Source organism: Leptosomus discolor, chromosome 6 (genome assembly GCF_034619465.1).
Source record: "Leptosomus discolor isolate bLepDis1 chromosome 6, bLepDis1.hap2, whole genome shotgun sequence".
Taxonomy (NCBI): domain Eukaryota; kingdom Metazoa; phylum Chordata; class Aves; order Leptosomiformes; family Leptosomidae; genus Leptosomus; species Leptosomus discolor.
Genome location: NC_141396.1, coordinates 5,072,935 through 5,090,000, shown reverse-complemented (window position 1 = coordinate 5,090,000; position 17,066 = coordinate 5,072,935). Strand labels below are relative to the sequence as shown.

The window sequence follows — 17,066 nt, the reverse complement described above, 5'->3', positions numbered from 1 at the left end:
GGCCGACATAAGACATTCAACCCACGTCCCTCTCGCCCACTCGAGATGGAGGCATGGCGGGCTCGCAGCATCCCTCCCCCGGGGGGGCGCGGGGTCAGAGTAGCCCCTGGAACCCCGGGTACGGTGGTGAGGACCCCGTGGCGGGGGGGGGGCCCCCTCGGTCTCGGTGCCTGCCGGTGTGTGTTGCCCCCACCCCCCCCCCCCCCGCCTCGGACCCCGCGGGTTTCCAAACTTTCCGTGGCCGCCGTGATTGGCGCGGCGGAGGCCACCTCCATGCAAATGAAGCCCCGCCGCCCGCCGCCCCGCAGATCAATAGGGACGCGGGGGAAGGAGCATGCAGTCCGCCTGGGCAGGCGTGGGGAGAGCCGGCAGCGCCACGCCGAAACCCGACCCCCCCCCCCCTCAAAACCCAAACCCCCCGACGGCTCGCCGCAGGCACCCCGCGTCCCCCCCTTCCCGCAACTCCCGCACGCCCCGGCCCCCCGAGCGCCTCTAAAGCGGGAGCTTCCCTCCTCTGCTTTCTTATGAACCCAGGATGAGCAGCAAAGAAGACCCCAGCAAGTGCTGTCCGGCGGCTGCTCCCATCTCCAGTTTCACCATCCAGTCCATACTGGGCAGCGGCAGCGCCGAGCAGCCCCCCCGGGAGGTCGGTGGCAGGGCGACCGCCTGGCCCCCCCGCGGCCGGACCCTCTCCCTCTCCTCGGAGGACGAGGAGCCAGAGGAGAGCTGGAAGCACCGCGGCTGCTTCTGCCCCGAGGCTCAGGGCCCCGCCGAGCCGTGCCGCAAGCACCGACCCCTCGGCTTCACCTGTCTCGGTGAGTACCGGGACGGGACGGGACGGGGTGGGACGGGGCGGACGGGCACCGCCGGGAAGGGCCGCGGAGGGCCCGGCCCCCGCTGTGGAGGGGAGGGGGGCGGCGCACCCTGCCCGCTTTCGGGGCAGAGCGTATTGGCGCCGTCCGAGAGGAAGGAACTCGGTTAAAAATAGTGCGGATTATTTTTTTTTTTATTTTTTTTTTTTGTTTTTTTGCTTCCCACCCGGGGTTGATTCCCCCGAAGGGGCGTGATGCGATGGATAACGCTCGTTTTCTTAGATTCTGCTTGTTTACAGCGCTCGGGCAAGGGGAAGAAAGAATTTTTTTATTTTTTTATTTTTTTTTTTAGCATTAATTCTGACTAAATCGTCTGTGAAATGCAACGCTATAAAGTAAAATCTGCCAGCCCTAGGAAAGCACCCCTAGCCTGGTACTCGGCTGCCTTCACTGAGGCATGCACACCCATCTGTCTGTCCGTCTGTCCCTCCCTCCGTCCCTCTATTCCTCCATCCCTCCGTCCCTCTATCCCTCCATCCCTCCATCCCAGGGATGGAGGGACAAGGACAGCCCAGAAGGGGATGGCTTCCCCCCGCCATCGGGAACGGAGGGTACCCACCCGGGATTCTCCTTCCTAACCGGGGCGGCGGCGGGAAGGGGCGGGGGGGGTTGCTCGGCCGTCGGTGGGTGCCGGTACCGGCCGCCCTGCGACCCCCCCCCGCCCCCCGGGCTGTCGTTCTGTTGCAGGCAGCTCCAAGGGGAGCGGAGCGGCGGCAGCGGGCGGCGGGGAGCGGGGGCCGTTCCTCTCCCCCCCCCAGCAGCAGGACTGTAAGGAGGAGAAGGAGAAGCCGCTGGGACCTTCCTCGCCCTCCTGCGGGGACCGACAGCGCGATGGCGGGGACCGGCAGGCCGGTACCGCCAAGAAGAAGACGCGGACGGTGTTCAGCCGCAGCCAGGTCTATCAGCTGGAGTCCACCTTCGACATGAAGCGCTACCTGAGCAGCTCGGAGCGGGCCTGCCTGGCCTCCAGCCTGCAGCTCACCGAGACCCAGGTCAAGACCTGGTTTCAGAACCGCAGGAACAAATGGAAAAGGCAACTCTCGGCCGAGCTGGAGGCGGCCAACATGGCCCACGCCTCGGCGCAGACTCTGGTGGGGATGCCGCTGGTGTTCAGAGACAATTCCCTCCTCCGGGTGCCGGTGCCCCGCTCCATCGCCTTCCCCGCCCCTCTCTACTACCCCGGCAGCAATCTCTCGGCCTTACCGCTCTACAACCTCTACAACAAAATTGACTACTGAGCCGTCGCCTTCCCCTCCCCGCGGCCGTCCCGTCGGGGGGCCGCCACCGGGACGGGCACCGGGGCCGCCTCGGGGGGCTCCGTGCGGGAGTCTCGGCCCGCCTCTGCGGCGGGGACAGAGGAACGAAACTGATGGGAAGGGGGGGCAAAGGGAGAGCCCCGGGGTGCCGGGGGCACCCCCCGCCTCCCCTCCCGTTATCCTGCCACTTGAAAAAAAAAAAATTAAAAAAGCGTTATTGCAGATCTGTAAATATTTTTAAAGAAAGAAAGACAAAAATAATAAAACGTTTTAAGCCTCGTTTGTAAATTTGCCAGCTCGATCGCGTGTTCCCCCTCGCCGGCGGCTCTGCCCTGAGCGGTACCCCGGGACCGAGGGGTGCCCCGCAGCCGGGCCGGGCACAGCGGGGAGCCGCCGCTGCGGGAAGGGCCCGGAGCGCCTGGGACCGATGTAGGGAAGAGCGAAACCGACGCGTAACATCGAGGGTTTATTTTTTTTTTTTTTTTTTTTTTCCGCCTCCTGCTCGTTATCTGGTTCCTGCGGGGAATCCCAGGCGGGCCTGCCCGTCCCCCTGCCCCTGGCCCCGCGGCTCGGTCCCTTGCGTTTGGCTGGAAGATGAAGGGCCTTTCTCAAAAGCGCAGAAACGGTTTCGGAAACGGGGACCGTTTTTCCGGTTTGCAGAGTATTTTGCTAAAAAGCAGCGGGGTCCCGGCTCCCCGTGACTGACCCCGGCGCTCGGCGGCTCCTCTCCCCGCCCCGGGGCACCCACGGGCTGCCTCCCCCCACGGACGGAGTCGATCGTTCACACACACACACACAAAAGTAAACGCCGCACCAAGCGGTGTTTAAACGTCGGCCACCGGCGCCGCGGGTACCGCCGGTACCGAGCGCGGGGGATGATTTCGGCAGCAATAACGGAGGTGTCTTCGCTGGGTAACGAGAAAAAAAGAGAGAAACCGAAGCTACAACGGGATGAATACGGTGGTTTTCAACGCGCGGGAACGAGCGAGCTCTCCCGGCGCTTCACGGCCGGTGTGCGAAGTCGTAGCCCCCGGTCTGCCGCCCGGTGCTGCCCTTGCCCGGCGGTAGCGGCCGGCGGGGTTGAGTTCAGCCCCGCTGCCGGCGGGGACACCGGGGTGAGCATCGGCGCCCGGGTGCACGTGCCGCCGCTCCGCCTTTCGGACGCTTATTTAGGGGGAATAATTCGTATTTCGGGTTTGCCCGTTTGACGTTACTGAAGCCCAGCAGGAGCTGTCCCCACGCCCGCGGCACGGGCCTGGCGCTGTGGCCTGGTTGGGACCCTCTTGAGCCCGGGCTCGCCGCCGCCTCCCGTGGGGGGAACCGGACGGCGCTCGCCCCGACCGCGGCCCCGGGCCCTAACCGCGGGACCGGGCCCACGGGGGACGCCCGTGTGGGGCCGCAACCCCGCCCCCGCCCAGGACCCCCCGCTAGCAGCCGCTGGCGATAACGAGAGTGACGGGGAGAGGCGGCCGCCCGATACCTCCACGCCGGGCCTCGCCGGGACGGGCGGACTACAAGCCCCGGCATGCCCCGCGGCGGCGCGCAGCGAGCTGCCGGTGCGTGGGGCACGCCGAGACGTATGGTTCCGTCCTTTCGAATTGGCCAATAGCGAAGCTGCGCGGGCTGGCTGGGCGGGGCGAGCGGGAGTGCGCGTGCGCAGGTGGCGGAGGTTGTTGGCAGGCCGGAGGCGCGGGGCCCGGGCGGAGCGCGGAGGTGAGGCCGCGATCGGGACCGGGATCGGGTCCGGACCCCCCGCACGGGGCGGGGGCCTGCGTGGTACGGCCTGGCCCGCGTCGTGGTGCATCGCTGAGGCGGGGCGGGCGCCTCGGCCTGGGAACGGCCTCCCCCGGCCCGGGCTGGCGGCTGCCTCCCCTCAGCCTCACCGGGCGCCGAGGCCTCTTCCCCCACCCTCCCGGGACTCTCCGACTTCGCGTCTGTTCCTCGGTGGGGCCACGGGTGTCGGAGCTTCTCCGCCGCTAGCCTCGGCCCTCCCTCGGTTCTCGGGCCTTTCTCACTCTTTTTCCCTTCCCGCCGCAGCTAGAAGCATCTCCCGTATCCCGACGTGCTTCTCCGGGACCGGACTGCGAGAGCGACCGTGCCCTTAACGCCTCGGTGCTTCCGTAACCCCCTGGTGCTGCAGAAAGAAAGCTTTACCGTTGCGTTGCGTGGAGCAGCGAGAGGAACGCGTGCAATATGAAAACGGTAATTTTAATGTTTTCTTAATGAAAGTAGAGGCTGGTTGTCCTCACGCTTTCAACAAAGCGTCTTGCTTGGTTGGAGAAACGCTAATCGTGTGGCTCAGTGATAGGGTGCGCTGTGTTTAGGGGGGCTATAACGGCACCGATTACTTTTCTGTTCAGTAAAAATGAACTTTCGGGGATGATGGAATTGCCGAGCTGCACCCTGTAGTTAAATCAGCGTCGCGGTTTGAGCAGCGTCCATCTTCCCTGCAGCGGCTTCTTTATGAGTTATCTCTTGTGGTGCTTGAACGTTTTACAAGGACTTTTCTTGTTTGGGGCTTGACAATTCCTGTTGTTTGGCAATCCCTGTTGTGAAGCAGTTGCGTTTGTGAAAATGTGCAGAGCTGTTTGTGTGGGTTTTTTTTTTTTTTTTTTGGGGTGGGGGGAACACACACTAACATCTGTAAGAGGCAAGATGTATTTAAATTCTGATACTTTATACATTTTTTTTCTGGACTAAAAATACCTTTGGGAGATCCTTCCAGGTTTCTGATGTAAGTAGCTTTGCTTCCTGGAGTGCTGCTTGTTGACTGCTTTTGAGCTGGTTGTGCCAGGCGCCTCAAATCCTCGTGTTTTGAGTTTTCTGCCACAAGTAGACAAGGCAGTTCGCTTGTCTGGTCTAATTCTTGTAGCCATTCTAAATTCCTTTAGGTTTTGTGTCCTTGTACATCCCTCTGAAATACTCACTGAGGTACATTTCACCATTTAAAGGTGAAGGTTCTCTGTAGCGTTCATATAGAAATGTGTGGCAAATTCTGTAGTTTTTTGCCTGAGTGTTTCCAAAGCAGAGCTGAAAAAAGGGGTTAAAAAATAAGTTTTTGTTTTCTATTCTTAAAAGTTCCCCCCCCGCCCCTTCATGTTTATAAATAGCAGAAATAGCACTTTGTGTTTACATAGTGGGTTGGGTTTTTAGTTTTGAAGGATCTCTTGCAGAACACCTGCCGAAGCTCCCACTTAGGGCGTTTTTCCAGTGTAAGAATGTGTAGTACTCGCGTTGTTACACAACTTGATGATTGTTTCGTTACTGACAAGTGCTGAGCTAGAATAAGTGTGTGCTAAACTTGAACCTTGTCCTAGTTCATCTGCTCATTCTCTCTTGATTTATTCTCAAGAGGTCTGATCTTACCTCAGTGGTGGTACGTACAAGTTCAGGAGGGAGAGTGTTATGGAAAATCTGAGCTAATTTACTTCTCTGCTCTTTAACATAAGGGAAATGTGCTGTTAAGGCTTTCTGAAGCCTTGGAAAAAGTTTTGGCGGTTTTGTTGGTGTATGTGTAATGAGCAGTTTCTTCTTTCAGCTGAAATTTGCTGTTCATAGCCTCTGCTCTCCTTTGAATTTTTTTATATACAAGTAACTAGTCCTGTGAAGCGAGTGCTGCAGTTGCCTTCAGAGTCACTGATTTGTCATTGAATTGTTGGTCTGTTTTTTTTTCCAGTCACACACGCACTCACACACGTTTCTCTACATTTCCATACCCCACGAAGCAAAACTCTCCTTTCTTATCTGACCTTCTTTAGACTCCAAGAGGAAAAAAATAAATAAATCTTAAAGCTGTTTTGTTGGAGGTATTTTATAGCACTTAGGGAAGCCTAAGGACTGGAAAGTTGCAGAGAGGCTGAAATGACTTCAGAGATGATCCACTTGCAATTCCTGGAAGCATATGACAGTCATACTAAATCAGGAACAAATCAACACTTTTTGTTGGGAGTTTTCAAACCAGATTCCTTTCTGCCCGCTGGTGTTTTTTAAAGTAACTTCTTGATGCTCACAGTAACTTGTAAATACTTACTTTTAAAAATACAGCCACACACAGAGTGGGGGGAAAACCCACATTTATAGTAATAATATCTAAGATGACAATAATAAACTTTTTGTGCTGTTTGTTCCATGTTATATTTGATACTTAAATTTAAAAGCTCCCTGTAGGGGGAGGAATTTATTGATGTTCTGGACAGGGATCAGCATTGTGAATTTTAAAGAGTTTGTCAGCAATCTGGGTGTTCTGAACTCTTTCTGTCTAAAAGCTAGAAAACTTTTCAGGCCAACTTTAAGTTACCTTTGAGCTGGATCAGTGAGCAAGCTGACTTGCTGGGCTTGTGCTCTTATTACTAAAATTGTATCTGTGCATTATTGTCTCTTCTTCAGATGACGGGATCAAACGAATTCAAACTGAATCAAACTCCAGATGATGGTATTTCATCAGTAAAGTTTAGTCCAAATACATCTCAGTTTCTGCTTGTTTCATCCTGGGACACAACCGTCCGGCTCTATGATGTTCCTGCCAACACCATGAGACTCAAATACCAGCATTCAGGAGCTGTCCTTGACTGTGCTTTTTATGTAAGTGTGTGAGGGGTTGTTTTGGTTTTTTAAAAATTATTATTTATAGACATATAGTGCTCAAAGTACACGAGAGTGTCAGTCCCTGAAATTAAAGGGATAGTGAAATCCTACCTGAATTTTAGGATTAAAAAAAATAGCTTACTTCTGCCAATTATTCTTTTAACTAACGTCCTTCTAGTCCTAAAATAGGTGTTTCCCAGGCAGGGTGCAGGCACACAAGTAATTTACCTCTGGTAGAAGTGGTGACCAGAAGTCATTTGAGCTGCTTTGTGCTGCTGCTGCAACAGTGTGGGGAATTGTGCGCGTGTTCCTTACAGCAGGTCGGACTGGCAGTACCCAGCCAGAAATCATCATTCACAATAAATGCCCACAGCCAACTATTCTTTGCTTTTTAACCTTCTCCTGCTGGGTTGTTTTGGAAACGTGGCATTGTTCCAAGTGAGCTGTTTACAAGATACTAGATTTCTGTATTTTTAATGCTCTGGATTTGAAATAGGAATGGTTTAAGTTTGTTGCTGCCACTTTTTTGTTTTGCCTTTTTTTTTCTTTAAATAGGAGGGTTTTTTTTGTGTGTTACATTCTGGCATGTCCTCCAGTAACTTGATCTTGAGGTGTGACTGACTGTTTTAAGGATCAGTTTAAATTTTGAATTCTGCTTGTGCTTTTTTCACTGAACTTTTTGTCACATAGCTGGTACTGTACTGTGGATCGACCCACAGGTTCTCAAATAGTTTCTAGGTTCCAAATTAGTTTTAGGAGGAGTAGGCTTCAGTTAGGTGGAACTGCTTTGGGTTGGCAGCCATTTACAAATAAGCATTAGGTTACAGAAAGAGACATGGTTTGATATAGCCTCTAAGTGCTTTTGTTTCTTTTTAGTTTTACTTTTAAATTAAAAAAAATTATTGCTCAAAGCACTTTAAACATTTTTGCAGAACTTCTGTCATCCACCTGTTTAGGTCTGGGTTGGTTCTTCACCCTTTAATTGTGTCTTAATTCCCATCTTCCCAAAACTCTTCCGAGCAAGGCCTGTGTGGTGAGGAGATGAAAGGTCTAGCAGTCAGGGAGACTTAACGCGTGTCATCAGGTGGAATGGTTTGTTTTCCAGGATCCTACCCACGCCTGGAGCGGAGGATTAGATCAGCAGCTGAAAATGCACGATTTAAACACGGACCAAGGTAAGCAGACCGAGGTCTGTAAGTGGTCTCAACGACTGGCCAAAGCTTCCGATTTATATACTTGTGTGAACAGAATCTGTTCCAGGTTTTTTAGGTGAGGGTATTTGCTTGAAGTGGTAGCCTCTGTTGATTTGTCAGTGTTGGTGCTCAGCAGTCTCCTCTGCCATGCAGCCCTTTCTCACCACCGAGGCTCTGAACAAGGCAGTCTTCCTTGTAATTGAAAATTGTGCTGTAACACCTTGAACAGAAGGGCTGAATCAGCTGCTGCCAGACTGAGAGTTTACACTCGTCCTGTGATGTATATTCATGGATGGATTTTACGTGTGTGTAGTTTTTGTTTACTTATTTTAAGGTGAAAATGGAAGGAAAGGCAATGGCTGTGTGCTTGTCACACGGATGATTTAAGTTCACGGGTGTGCCTTTATCCAGCAGAATAACTAGCGGCCCTAACAAGGACCACCTCAAAGCACAGAGGCGTTTGGCAGTTTGCTGGGAAGTTTGGTAGGTGCTTGTTGGAGGGTGCCTTGAGTTGGATTTCTGATGGCAGTCCTGCTATGGCATAGGCTGCTGTGTCTCAGTTAGGGAGAGTTAGCTAAGCTGAGCTAAACCCAAACATGCTTTGTGTTCAAAGGTTTGTGGTTTAGACGTATTAAAATGATCTTTCATGTGTGTGGCAGAATGTATATAAAGCTTTTGCTTTGTCAAACATCACGACCTTATACTACGTTTTTTTTTTTCCTAACAAAACATTACTTGGAAGTAATAGTTCCAGTGCCTCATTGGTGCAAAGTATGGAGCTATTTTGTCCAGCTGTTTTTGTGTGTTTGTGTGCGTGTTAAAGAGAAAAGTGAATCTCGGCCTGAGACAAATGTGGTCACCAGAGCCAGCCAATAGCCAGGGCTCGACAAACTTGTGTGCGCAGTAATGTTATGAAAAAGGTCAAATAACTTTGTTATAAACATTTCTAGAAAGTCATTTATATTAATAGTTTTATTAATGTGTAATATTAATTCCTTTCTCTTGTTGTAATGTTAATATAGACAAGCTTAAGTTGCTTTCTGTACTGGTGTCTGCGTCGGAGCTGGTGATACCATTTCATACTGAACGCTCTTTAGACCTCTGAATCGATTTCCGGGGCTGCCTAAAATTCTCAACTCCCTTTCATAATCTTGGGAGATGTTTAACATTCCTGATCCTTGCAAAACTTAGGCTTCTGAAGCCTGAGCTGTCCTCAGAGGGGCCCCTAGCACGCCAGTACACTCGTACTGGGAACATCAGAACATAGGGTGTTCATGCTGCAGCAGTGTGTCCTCTTTCATTCTTTATTCAACACATTCTGACTGCTTGTAGGGCCAGTAAATTACAATATGTTGTATTTTCTTACAGAAAACCTTGTTGGTGCCCATGATGCTCCTATCAGGTGTGTTGAGTATTGCCCAGAAGTCAATGTCATGGTGACTGGAAGCTGGGATCAAACAGTCAAACTGTGGGATCCCAGAACTCCTTGTAACGCAGGAACCTTCTCTCAGCCTGAAAAGGTACGTACTGGATGCTGGATTGCAGGTGATGGGTTAAATAAATAATACATCCAGCGACTGCTTAAACACCCCCGTACAGGACACTGTCTTGAACTGCTCTGAAGTTGAAAAGTTATGTTTAAGGGTTTTTAAGCTGTGAAAATGTTGCATTTTAAAATACTATATTCAGAATATGTTGTGATTTTTAGGTTAAGGCTTTGAGCTTTCATCAACAGGAGAGCGTAACTTAATTCTTAGCACTGGTGGTGAACTTAATTCTCATAATTTAAAGCAAACTTGAGGAAGGAAAACCTAACAAAAACGTCACGTGAAATTGATGCAGTCATTAATGATCCTTGGCTTAATTGTAATAGGCGCTATCGATTTCCTTACATGCCAAGACTTTTAAGTGTACCAGATCCTGGGAGCTGTAAGGTCTGATTGTTTTGAAATGTGCCTAGAGGTACAGTAGGAGGCCATTTATGTTGCCTGAAATAATATTTTGTTTTTTTCACTTGTATGAAAAGACTGAACAGAATTGTGTGTGTTGCAATTTACCTGTAGTTGTACTAATGCCTAGTAAATTCAGACATCCTTTTGACACTAAAATCCTCCGTGCTAATGAGAGACTAAGAGAAATAAGATAAAATGTAATGTCTTAAGCTTTTTCTGATGGTTATATGGTGTGTTGATCTTGATACTGCTTACAGTGGTGTCGTTGAAAGAATTTATAGAACAGCAGTTTCTGTTTTTGTAGACTCCTAAACGCAGGCTGTCTTGCTGGATAATTTTACATATGAATTATTATTTTTTTTTTTGCCTATACCTCTTTTAAATTTCTTTTACCTCTATCACATTGTATTGCCAAGTTGTAATTACGAGCCATCATTACGTTCCCTATTGCATCTAAATAGCTATTACTTTGTTACAGCATAGCTGGATCTACTTCTGGCCAGACCTTGGCTCAGAATAAAGTAATTGCATTATTTCTGGGTTTGATTTATAGTTGTATGTAGCATGTAAAGAACTGTGATAAATTGCTGACAGAATATCATGTAATGGACAGCCACAGTGAATCAAGCTGCTTATTGGTTCAGCGAGGTTCATTATGTCACTTTTTTAATGCTGCCGTTGATAAATGTGTACACCTACTCCACTGCACGACAATGGTTTCCTTTGATTTATGATTCTGTGGTGGAGAAAGAATACTTACCGTACAGGTGTGACATCAGTTTGTAAAGAAGATTTAAGATATTTAATGTTCTTTATGCCTTTGTTTCCATGCATGTATACAAACACGTTTTCTACAACGTTTATTCATATTTTTGGGAGATTTGAAAAACTGTCTTGTTGAAGTGTGTGACTGCTGTTGGCTGCAAGTTTTCTTGTCCTTTTTGTACATAAGTGGGATTTGGCAATTGGGATCATCAGGGATTTTTTAGGCAACTCCTGCGTGGACACTTAAGATATTTCCCATCTTAAGAGGGAAGTTCAATAATCCCATTTTAGAGCAAGGATGCAGGCTGAACGAATGTGGGTTAGTTAAAGGAAGCTTTTTGTGTATATACACATACACCCACGCCCATACACACCTGTCTGCTTAGTGCTTTTTGTTAGAAATTAACTTTTTGAAGAAGATAATTTCTTCAGAATTGTTTCTAGCAAATGAAAAGCTGTTTTTGTCTGATATTTCAGTGCAGCCTTACCAGAACCAAATAGCTTTATTGGGCTGTATCAGAGAACCAGAAGATGAAAGTAGGTGCCTGAGTGAAATTGCACAAGCACATGCCAAAAGTAAATTGAATCCTTCTGGCAGGATACCAGATCTCTTAGGCTTTTGATTCTTGAGCTGAGGTATAGATACAATATCTGTTTCCTATGTATTTAGCTGCATCAGATCACTTTTGAAGAAGCTCATTCTTATAGTTTGCTCTTGTTAGCAGCTCGGTGACAGGACAGCTCCAGTAGCTGGATTCCATCTTGCTTATGTGTCAACAACTTGTAGTTCATGTAATAGCACAGAGATTTTGAGTCAACCTTTTTTTGTTTTTCTTTTTTTTGACTTGTTTCCTGATTAACTGCATCCCAAGTAATAGCTGGAAACAGAATGATTTATATGCTGAATATTTTAATGAGAAATTTGATAAACAAATGTTAGAACCTCTGAGACAATTTTTGGAGTAGAGTTGAAATTCTAAGCCATGGTCTTTTTTTAATGATGTCAAGCACATTGCTTCCTTCAAGTTCACTTAGTTTTATTAAAGCATACGAAGTATTGTGGGTTTTCTAAGGATTTCTTGGCAATTTGTTTGCCTTTGTTGATGTGAAGCTCAACTTGAAGTATTCCTTTTAACAAGAAAAACACATGATTGCCAGGTGGAGGAAAACCGAGTAGAAAATGTGTGATGTGGTATTGTAGGACTAAACTGCAGGATGAATTGACAATACAAGCTGAGATGAATTCCAATATCCATGCCCTTCCGCCCCCTTACTTTGTATCCATTTTCCTCTTGCTGTGAAATAGCCAAGAAACTTAGTGCTTGAAATAATTTTTGAGGAAAACTTGAACGTTACTGATTTTCCTTTTGAATTGTCCATAAACATTTCTGTACATGTGTAGCATTTAGAATGTGGTTAACACCAGCAAAAGGAAGAAATCTCACTGAGATCTGGAGACTGGTAGCTGAACGAAGGTGCTTCAAATTTAGAGTTGCGCAGGTGCATATGCATATTAATTTTTTTTGATAAATTAGTTATCTGTAGTATGGGACTGCGTTGGGCTTGATATTTTTTTTTTTCAGCTATGTGCTAAGGTACAGAATTAAGGGTGAGCTTATGAAATGCTGCATCAGTGCCTTATCAGTAACCAACTGCACACTACTGCTGTTTATCCCAAATTTGAGTTATAAATTAAAGCTAAAGGGAATTCTGTAGCCATGGACGTGGCTGTAGGTGCCACCCGCTTTGTTGTTGCGTATTGCTGAAATTTTATTTTGTACAAAGAACAATGGATATCCGGCTGATAACTGTTAAATTTTGTAATTTTTTCTTTTAAAGGTCTACACGCTTTCAGTGTCTGGAGATAGACTAATTGTGGGGACGGCGGGTCGGAGAGTGCTGGTGTGGGATTTACGGAACATGGGTTACGTTCAGCAGCGAAGAGAATCGAGTCTGAAATACCAGACCCGCTGTATCAGAGCGTTTCCAAACAAACAGGTACGGGAACCACGTCAGGAATTGTATTCCTGCTGAATATTCTTTAGGAAAAATGGTGGCTTGTTTTTCAAGAGTTTCTGCATCTTTCTCTCATTTTAAAAAAATTTCTGGTTTTCAAAGTTCAGTCATCAAACTTTGGGAGGGGGGAAAAAAAATGGTGTTGAGGCTTCTTGTTCCAGGTTAACTTCTCAGGAGCGCAGCTTAGAAATGTTTGCTACTGCCATACCAGTGTTTTCATTTTTTTTTTTTACCTCAGTTTTGTCTCCTTTTTTCAAAACAACCTATTTAACGCGTCACACTGCTGATGTGCGATTAAAAAACCACAACAAAACAAGACACCCCCAACAAATCTGCAGTAGAAGAGGGGAAGGCAGAACTGGCGGTTGCTCAGCAGCCTTTATGCATTGTAGCCCTGGGTTCTTCAATAGCCTGTGGACAGGGGCAGGATTAAAACTGTATGGATGTTGCTTATATATTTTTCTTTCTTTTTTTTTTTTACCTCTGTGTGTGTCATGCATTCAAGAGCCCGTCATCCGTTATCTAGGGGGAACTGTGCAATTTAGGTGATCACACAGCTGTTCCGTGTAGGTTAACACAGTTTCTCTGTAGTGTTTCTCCTTCTGAAGTAAAGCAAGAAGATGAGCTTTTTCTGACGAACTAATTTGGAAGGGAATTTTCCCTCGTACGTAGCGGTAGTACAGGAATTGCAAGACCTAGTTACTTGTGCTTGAATTGGCATGAACGCTTTGTCCATTTTCAGTTGTAGTTATGGTAAACCAAGCTGATCTTCCAGATTGTGTGGTATTATGGATTTTAAAGAACCTTGCTATAGCTAGATATCATTACAGTCCTATTTCTGAAAAGATCTATTATGGGCTTAACTCAGAAGTTATAATAAAAGCATCTCGGGTTGCTCTAAGTCAGGACTGTAATTAGCTGGATAAGTGGACACCACTTATAATCAAGTTTCACTGAAAATACTATTTCAGCTTGAGTGTTTAGTTGCTAGTATAAAGCTCTGAACTAATTTTAATGTAATGTAATTCTGAAACGAAATAGTCCTGTGGGTAACTCTAGTATTTCAGAAGTTTAGGCCCGTGGGGATACGTGGGCAAATACAAGAGTTCCGAACTCTTAAGAGTTTGTTTGTTTTTTTTTTTTTTTCCCCCAAATCAACTTGTGTTTGAACCTGCAGGGGTAATTAAAAGTCTTGCTGTCAGCTTAAAACAATAATCTCTCTCAGAAAGCTTTTTTTCTGAATTACTTCTTTCTTAGGAGCAGATTTTATTGATGATGCGATGGGTCTATGGGAACAAACAATTTCTGGCTGTGCACAATTTAAGACTGTTTCAATTTCATTTATTTGAATTTAGGGGGGTATAAGGTAAATTGTACTGCACTCTATTCCTCAGTTGTAAACTTCTAAAATGCATATCTCCGATTTTTTTTTTTGGTAGGGTTATGTTTTAAGTTCTATTGAAGGTCGTGTTGCGGTGGAATACTTGGATCCAAGTCCCGAAATCCAGAAGAAGAAATACGCGTTCAAATGTCACCGTTTGAAGGAAAATAACATTGAGCAGATTTATCCAGTTAATGCTATTTCTTTCCATAACGTCCACAACACGTTTGCTACAGGTAGATACTCTGGGTTTTTTTGCAACACTTGCTTCAATTCCTTTGATTTTGATTTAAACAGATCAGCCTTTACTTCATATGCCCTTACTTTTTAAGCATTTAAATCTTATTTCTTGCAATGAGGAGGGTTTTTAAATTATCTGATGCAGTGAGAGTTAACGGCTTTAACAGGGATTTTGGAAATAGTTGTTGTGCTCATTACTGAATTATGAGACTCTGTATAACCCTCTGTTTTTACTGACAAAGTAATTCCAGGTAGTTTTCTCTCTTCCTTTTTCTTTTTTTTTTTTTTTTCCCCCCCTTTGCTGTATCTTTTCAGTCCTGCTGTGCTCCCAATTGTAATACACAAACTGTTTTTTAAAAATTAATTTTCAGGAGGTTCCGATGGCTTTGTAAATATCTGGGATCCGTTTAACAAAAAGCGGCTGTGTCAGTTCCACCGGTACCCCACGAGCATCGCCTCGCTTGCCTTCAGCAATGATGGAACTACCCTTGCAATAGCTTCTTCGTATATGTATGAGATGGATGACATTGAACATCCCGAAGATGGTATCTATATTCGCCAAGTGACAGATGCAGAAACAAAACCGAAGTGAGTATGCTTCACCTGTATTTGAGACTTTCTGAGCATTCATCCCAAGATTTATTAATTTTCCTAAATTCATGAATAGCATTATTGATGCCAGTAGATAATGCAGCTTGACAGTAGGGTTGGTTTTGATTTTATCTTGTTCGCCCAAGCTTTCAATATCCGTAGGTTGATAGACGTCTGATGGATAAAATTGTGCCTAGTTGTTCAGTAGGAGAAGAATGTCAAACTCTTATCCTTTTTGAATAGGTGCTATTATATGAAGCTGTGGAGTTATTGCTAGCTCATTGCTTCAAGAATTAAGTGAAGAATTCAAGAATAATTTATTTGAGTAAATGTTACCGTGTTTGGATATTTAAAACTTAGGATTAATGAAATCTTTACACACTGAGTACGCACCCAGCTGTCACCGTCAGAAGTGAATCTAGATACTGTTCTGGGAAGGTTGTGTGAGATCAAGGAAAAGCTTTCTCAGCTCCCGTGTATTGGAGCTTGCTGCAGCCCTCCGGTAACACACTTTTCTATCATTGTTGCTGTCAGAATGGGGCAACCTGATTGATGGAGGTAAAAGATTTCTGTTAAGCTCGCTTTGGCATGAATGTTACATAGAAAAATTGCTGTCACGGTGCAGAATTGCACTACTCTTCATTATGCTAGCACAGGAGCAGCTGTTTTTATTTTCAAATTCCTGTGGTTTATCATTGCTCTTTTTTTTTCCCTACTAGTACCCAAACTGTCTTACACTTTATCTGGTTCTCTCCATTATTTAGTGTCTAAGTGGCTACATAAATAGACACATGTAAGTGATCAAAGTTCTTGAGTTTAAAACCTCAAGACCCCCCACTTCCCTTAACTGACTTGTATCTTGCTTTGGAGCAGCCATTTTATGGCTGTGGAGATGTGGCGTGGAAGTTACAGAGGACTAAATACACCATCTCTCACTTGGAGATATGTTTGTTTTAAAATAATTTTGATACCTGTGGGAAAATAAAACCAGGATTATGTCAGTGTTTATTTGTGGGTCTTCCTCAGTTAAAAAAAAACCCAAAATAAAATCTGAAGATGATAATTCAGATTTATTCTTAAAAACAGGTTGTACGTGTTACATACATGTGGGAGGGTTTGGAAAAAAAAAAAGGGGGTGATAAAAGAATACTTGCAGCTCTTGGTCTTGTAATAGTAAGAGCTGCTTTCAGTTATTTTTGTTCATTGCTAGTTATGGTTGCTAATTCTGTAGATGCTTCATTCTGCCGTATGAGGAGGTTAATCTACAATTAAACAATATTTCCTCTTGGCCCTCCATTATTTTCTGAAACAGATGGTTCATCATTTCCTGGGCTGTTAAACACAGCAAGGTTAAGGTTAGACTCTTGGGAATCAGCTAGTTTTGAATCTTATTAGGCTGTAGAAGGAAAACTAATAAGAATACTCCTTAATATCATTTTGTGACTGTAAACAATTATTTATTAGCAAACAATTGATCCCAGAAGGGCAAATTGTTTGAGTCAGTAATGAGCTGAGAAAAGACAGAGCATATCTGTGTATTTGGAAAATAATTGTAACGTAATTGCAATGCATTTAGACAGGCATCTTTTTGGACCTGTTTCTATCTTTAAATGAATTTCTGAGAGCATTAACAAGGTTTATATGCTTTTCTGACATTTACAAGTTGCTTGGGCCAACCTTAGGGCACTAAGAATGATGCGTGTATTTTAATGTTACAGTCGTGTGAGTCATCTCTGGTTTATTCTAAAAATAAGTTACTCAGGACAGAAGACTAATAGTTGTTTCGTGGTGATCTTTGTGCATATTAATTTGAATCACTTAGCATTTCTGCACGATGCCTTCTTAAATGCACCGAGATGGTGCCATATTATGGAAAGAAAACCTGGCAAGATCAGCTCTTTGGTCACTAAGTTGTTATATATTGTATCTTGATACAAGTGAAAGCCGTCTTTCTACGCATTTCTGCTTTTATAGACTGTTGAGTGTTTCCCTGCTGGTGATTGCTCTACATACTGCTTGCTGAAATAAGGTTTGTTTTATTTCAGGTCTACTTAGACATCGGGTGATACTTCCCTACAAGAGATGCCCACCTGCTCCTAACAAGCCTCAACTAAAGCAGTAGCAGTGAGAAGAACAATCTTTGTACTGAGAACCAAGAAACATTTGTTTGTATATTGTAGTATGTCTTAATCTGTCGCTATTTGCTTGCTTATTAT

At 45.8% G+C, this 17,066-nt stretch overlaps 2 protein-coding genes across 2 annotated transcripts; both read left to right on the top strand.

Annotated features, from left to right (window-relative positions):
• Nucleotides 1–535: 535 nt before the first annotated feature.
• HMX2 (H6 family homeobox 2) lies at nucleotides 536–2,110 on the top strand. The gene is made up of 2 exons (XM_086467132.1): nucleotides 536–815; nucleotides 1,560–2,110. Exons 1-2 carry the CDS (start codon nucleotides 536–538, stop codon nucleotides 2,108–2,110), a joined length of 831 nt encoding a protein of 276 aa, XP_086323258.1.
• A 1,694-nt stretch (nucleotides 2,111–3,804) lies between these two features.
• BUB3 (BUB3 mitotic checkpoint protein) lies at nucleotides 3,805–17,057 on the top strand. Its single transcript, XM_086466690.1, has 9 exons — nucleotides 3,805–3,841; nucleotides 4,166–4,330; nucleotides 6,515–6,709; nucleotides 7,818–7,887; nucleotides 9,274–9,425; nucleotides 12,462–12,620; nucleotides 14,078–14,255; nucleotides 14,631–14,847; nucleotides 16,896–17,057. The coding sequence occupies exons 2-9, from the start codon at nucleotides 4,322–4,324 to the stop codon at nucleotides 16,903–16,905; spliced, it is 990 nt and encodes a 329-aa protein (XP_086322816.1). The 5' UTR covers nucleotides 3,805–3,841; nucleotides 4,166–4,321; the 3' UTR covers nucleotides 16,906–17,057.
• Nucleotides 17,058–17,066: the final 9 nt, after the last annotated feature.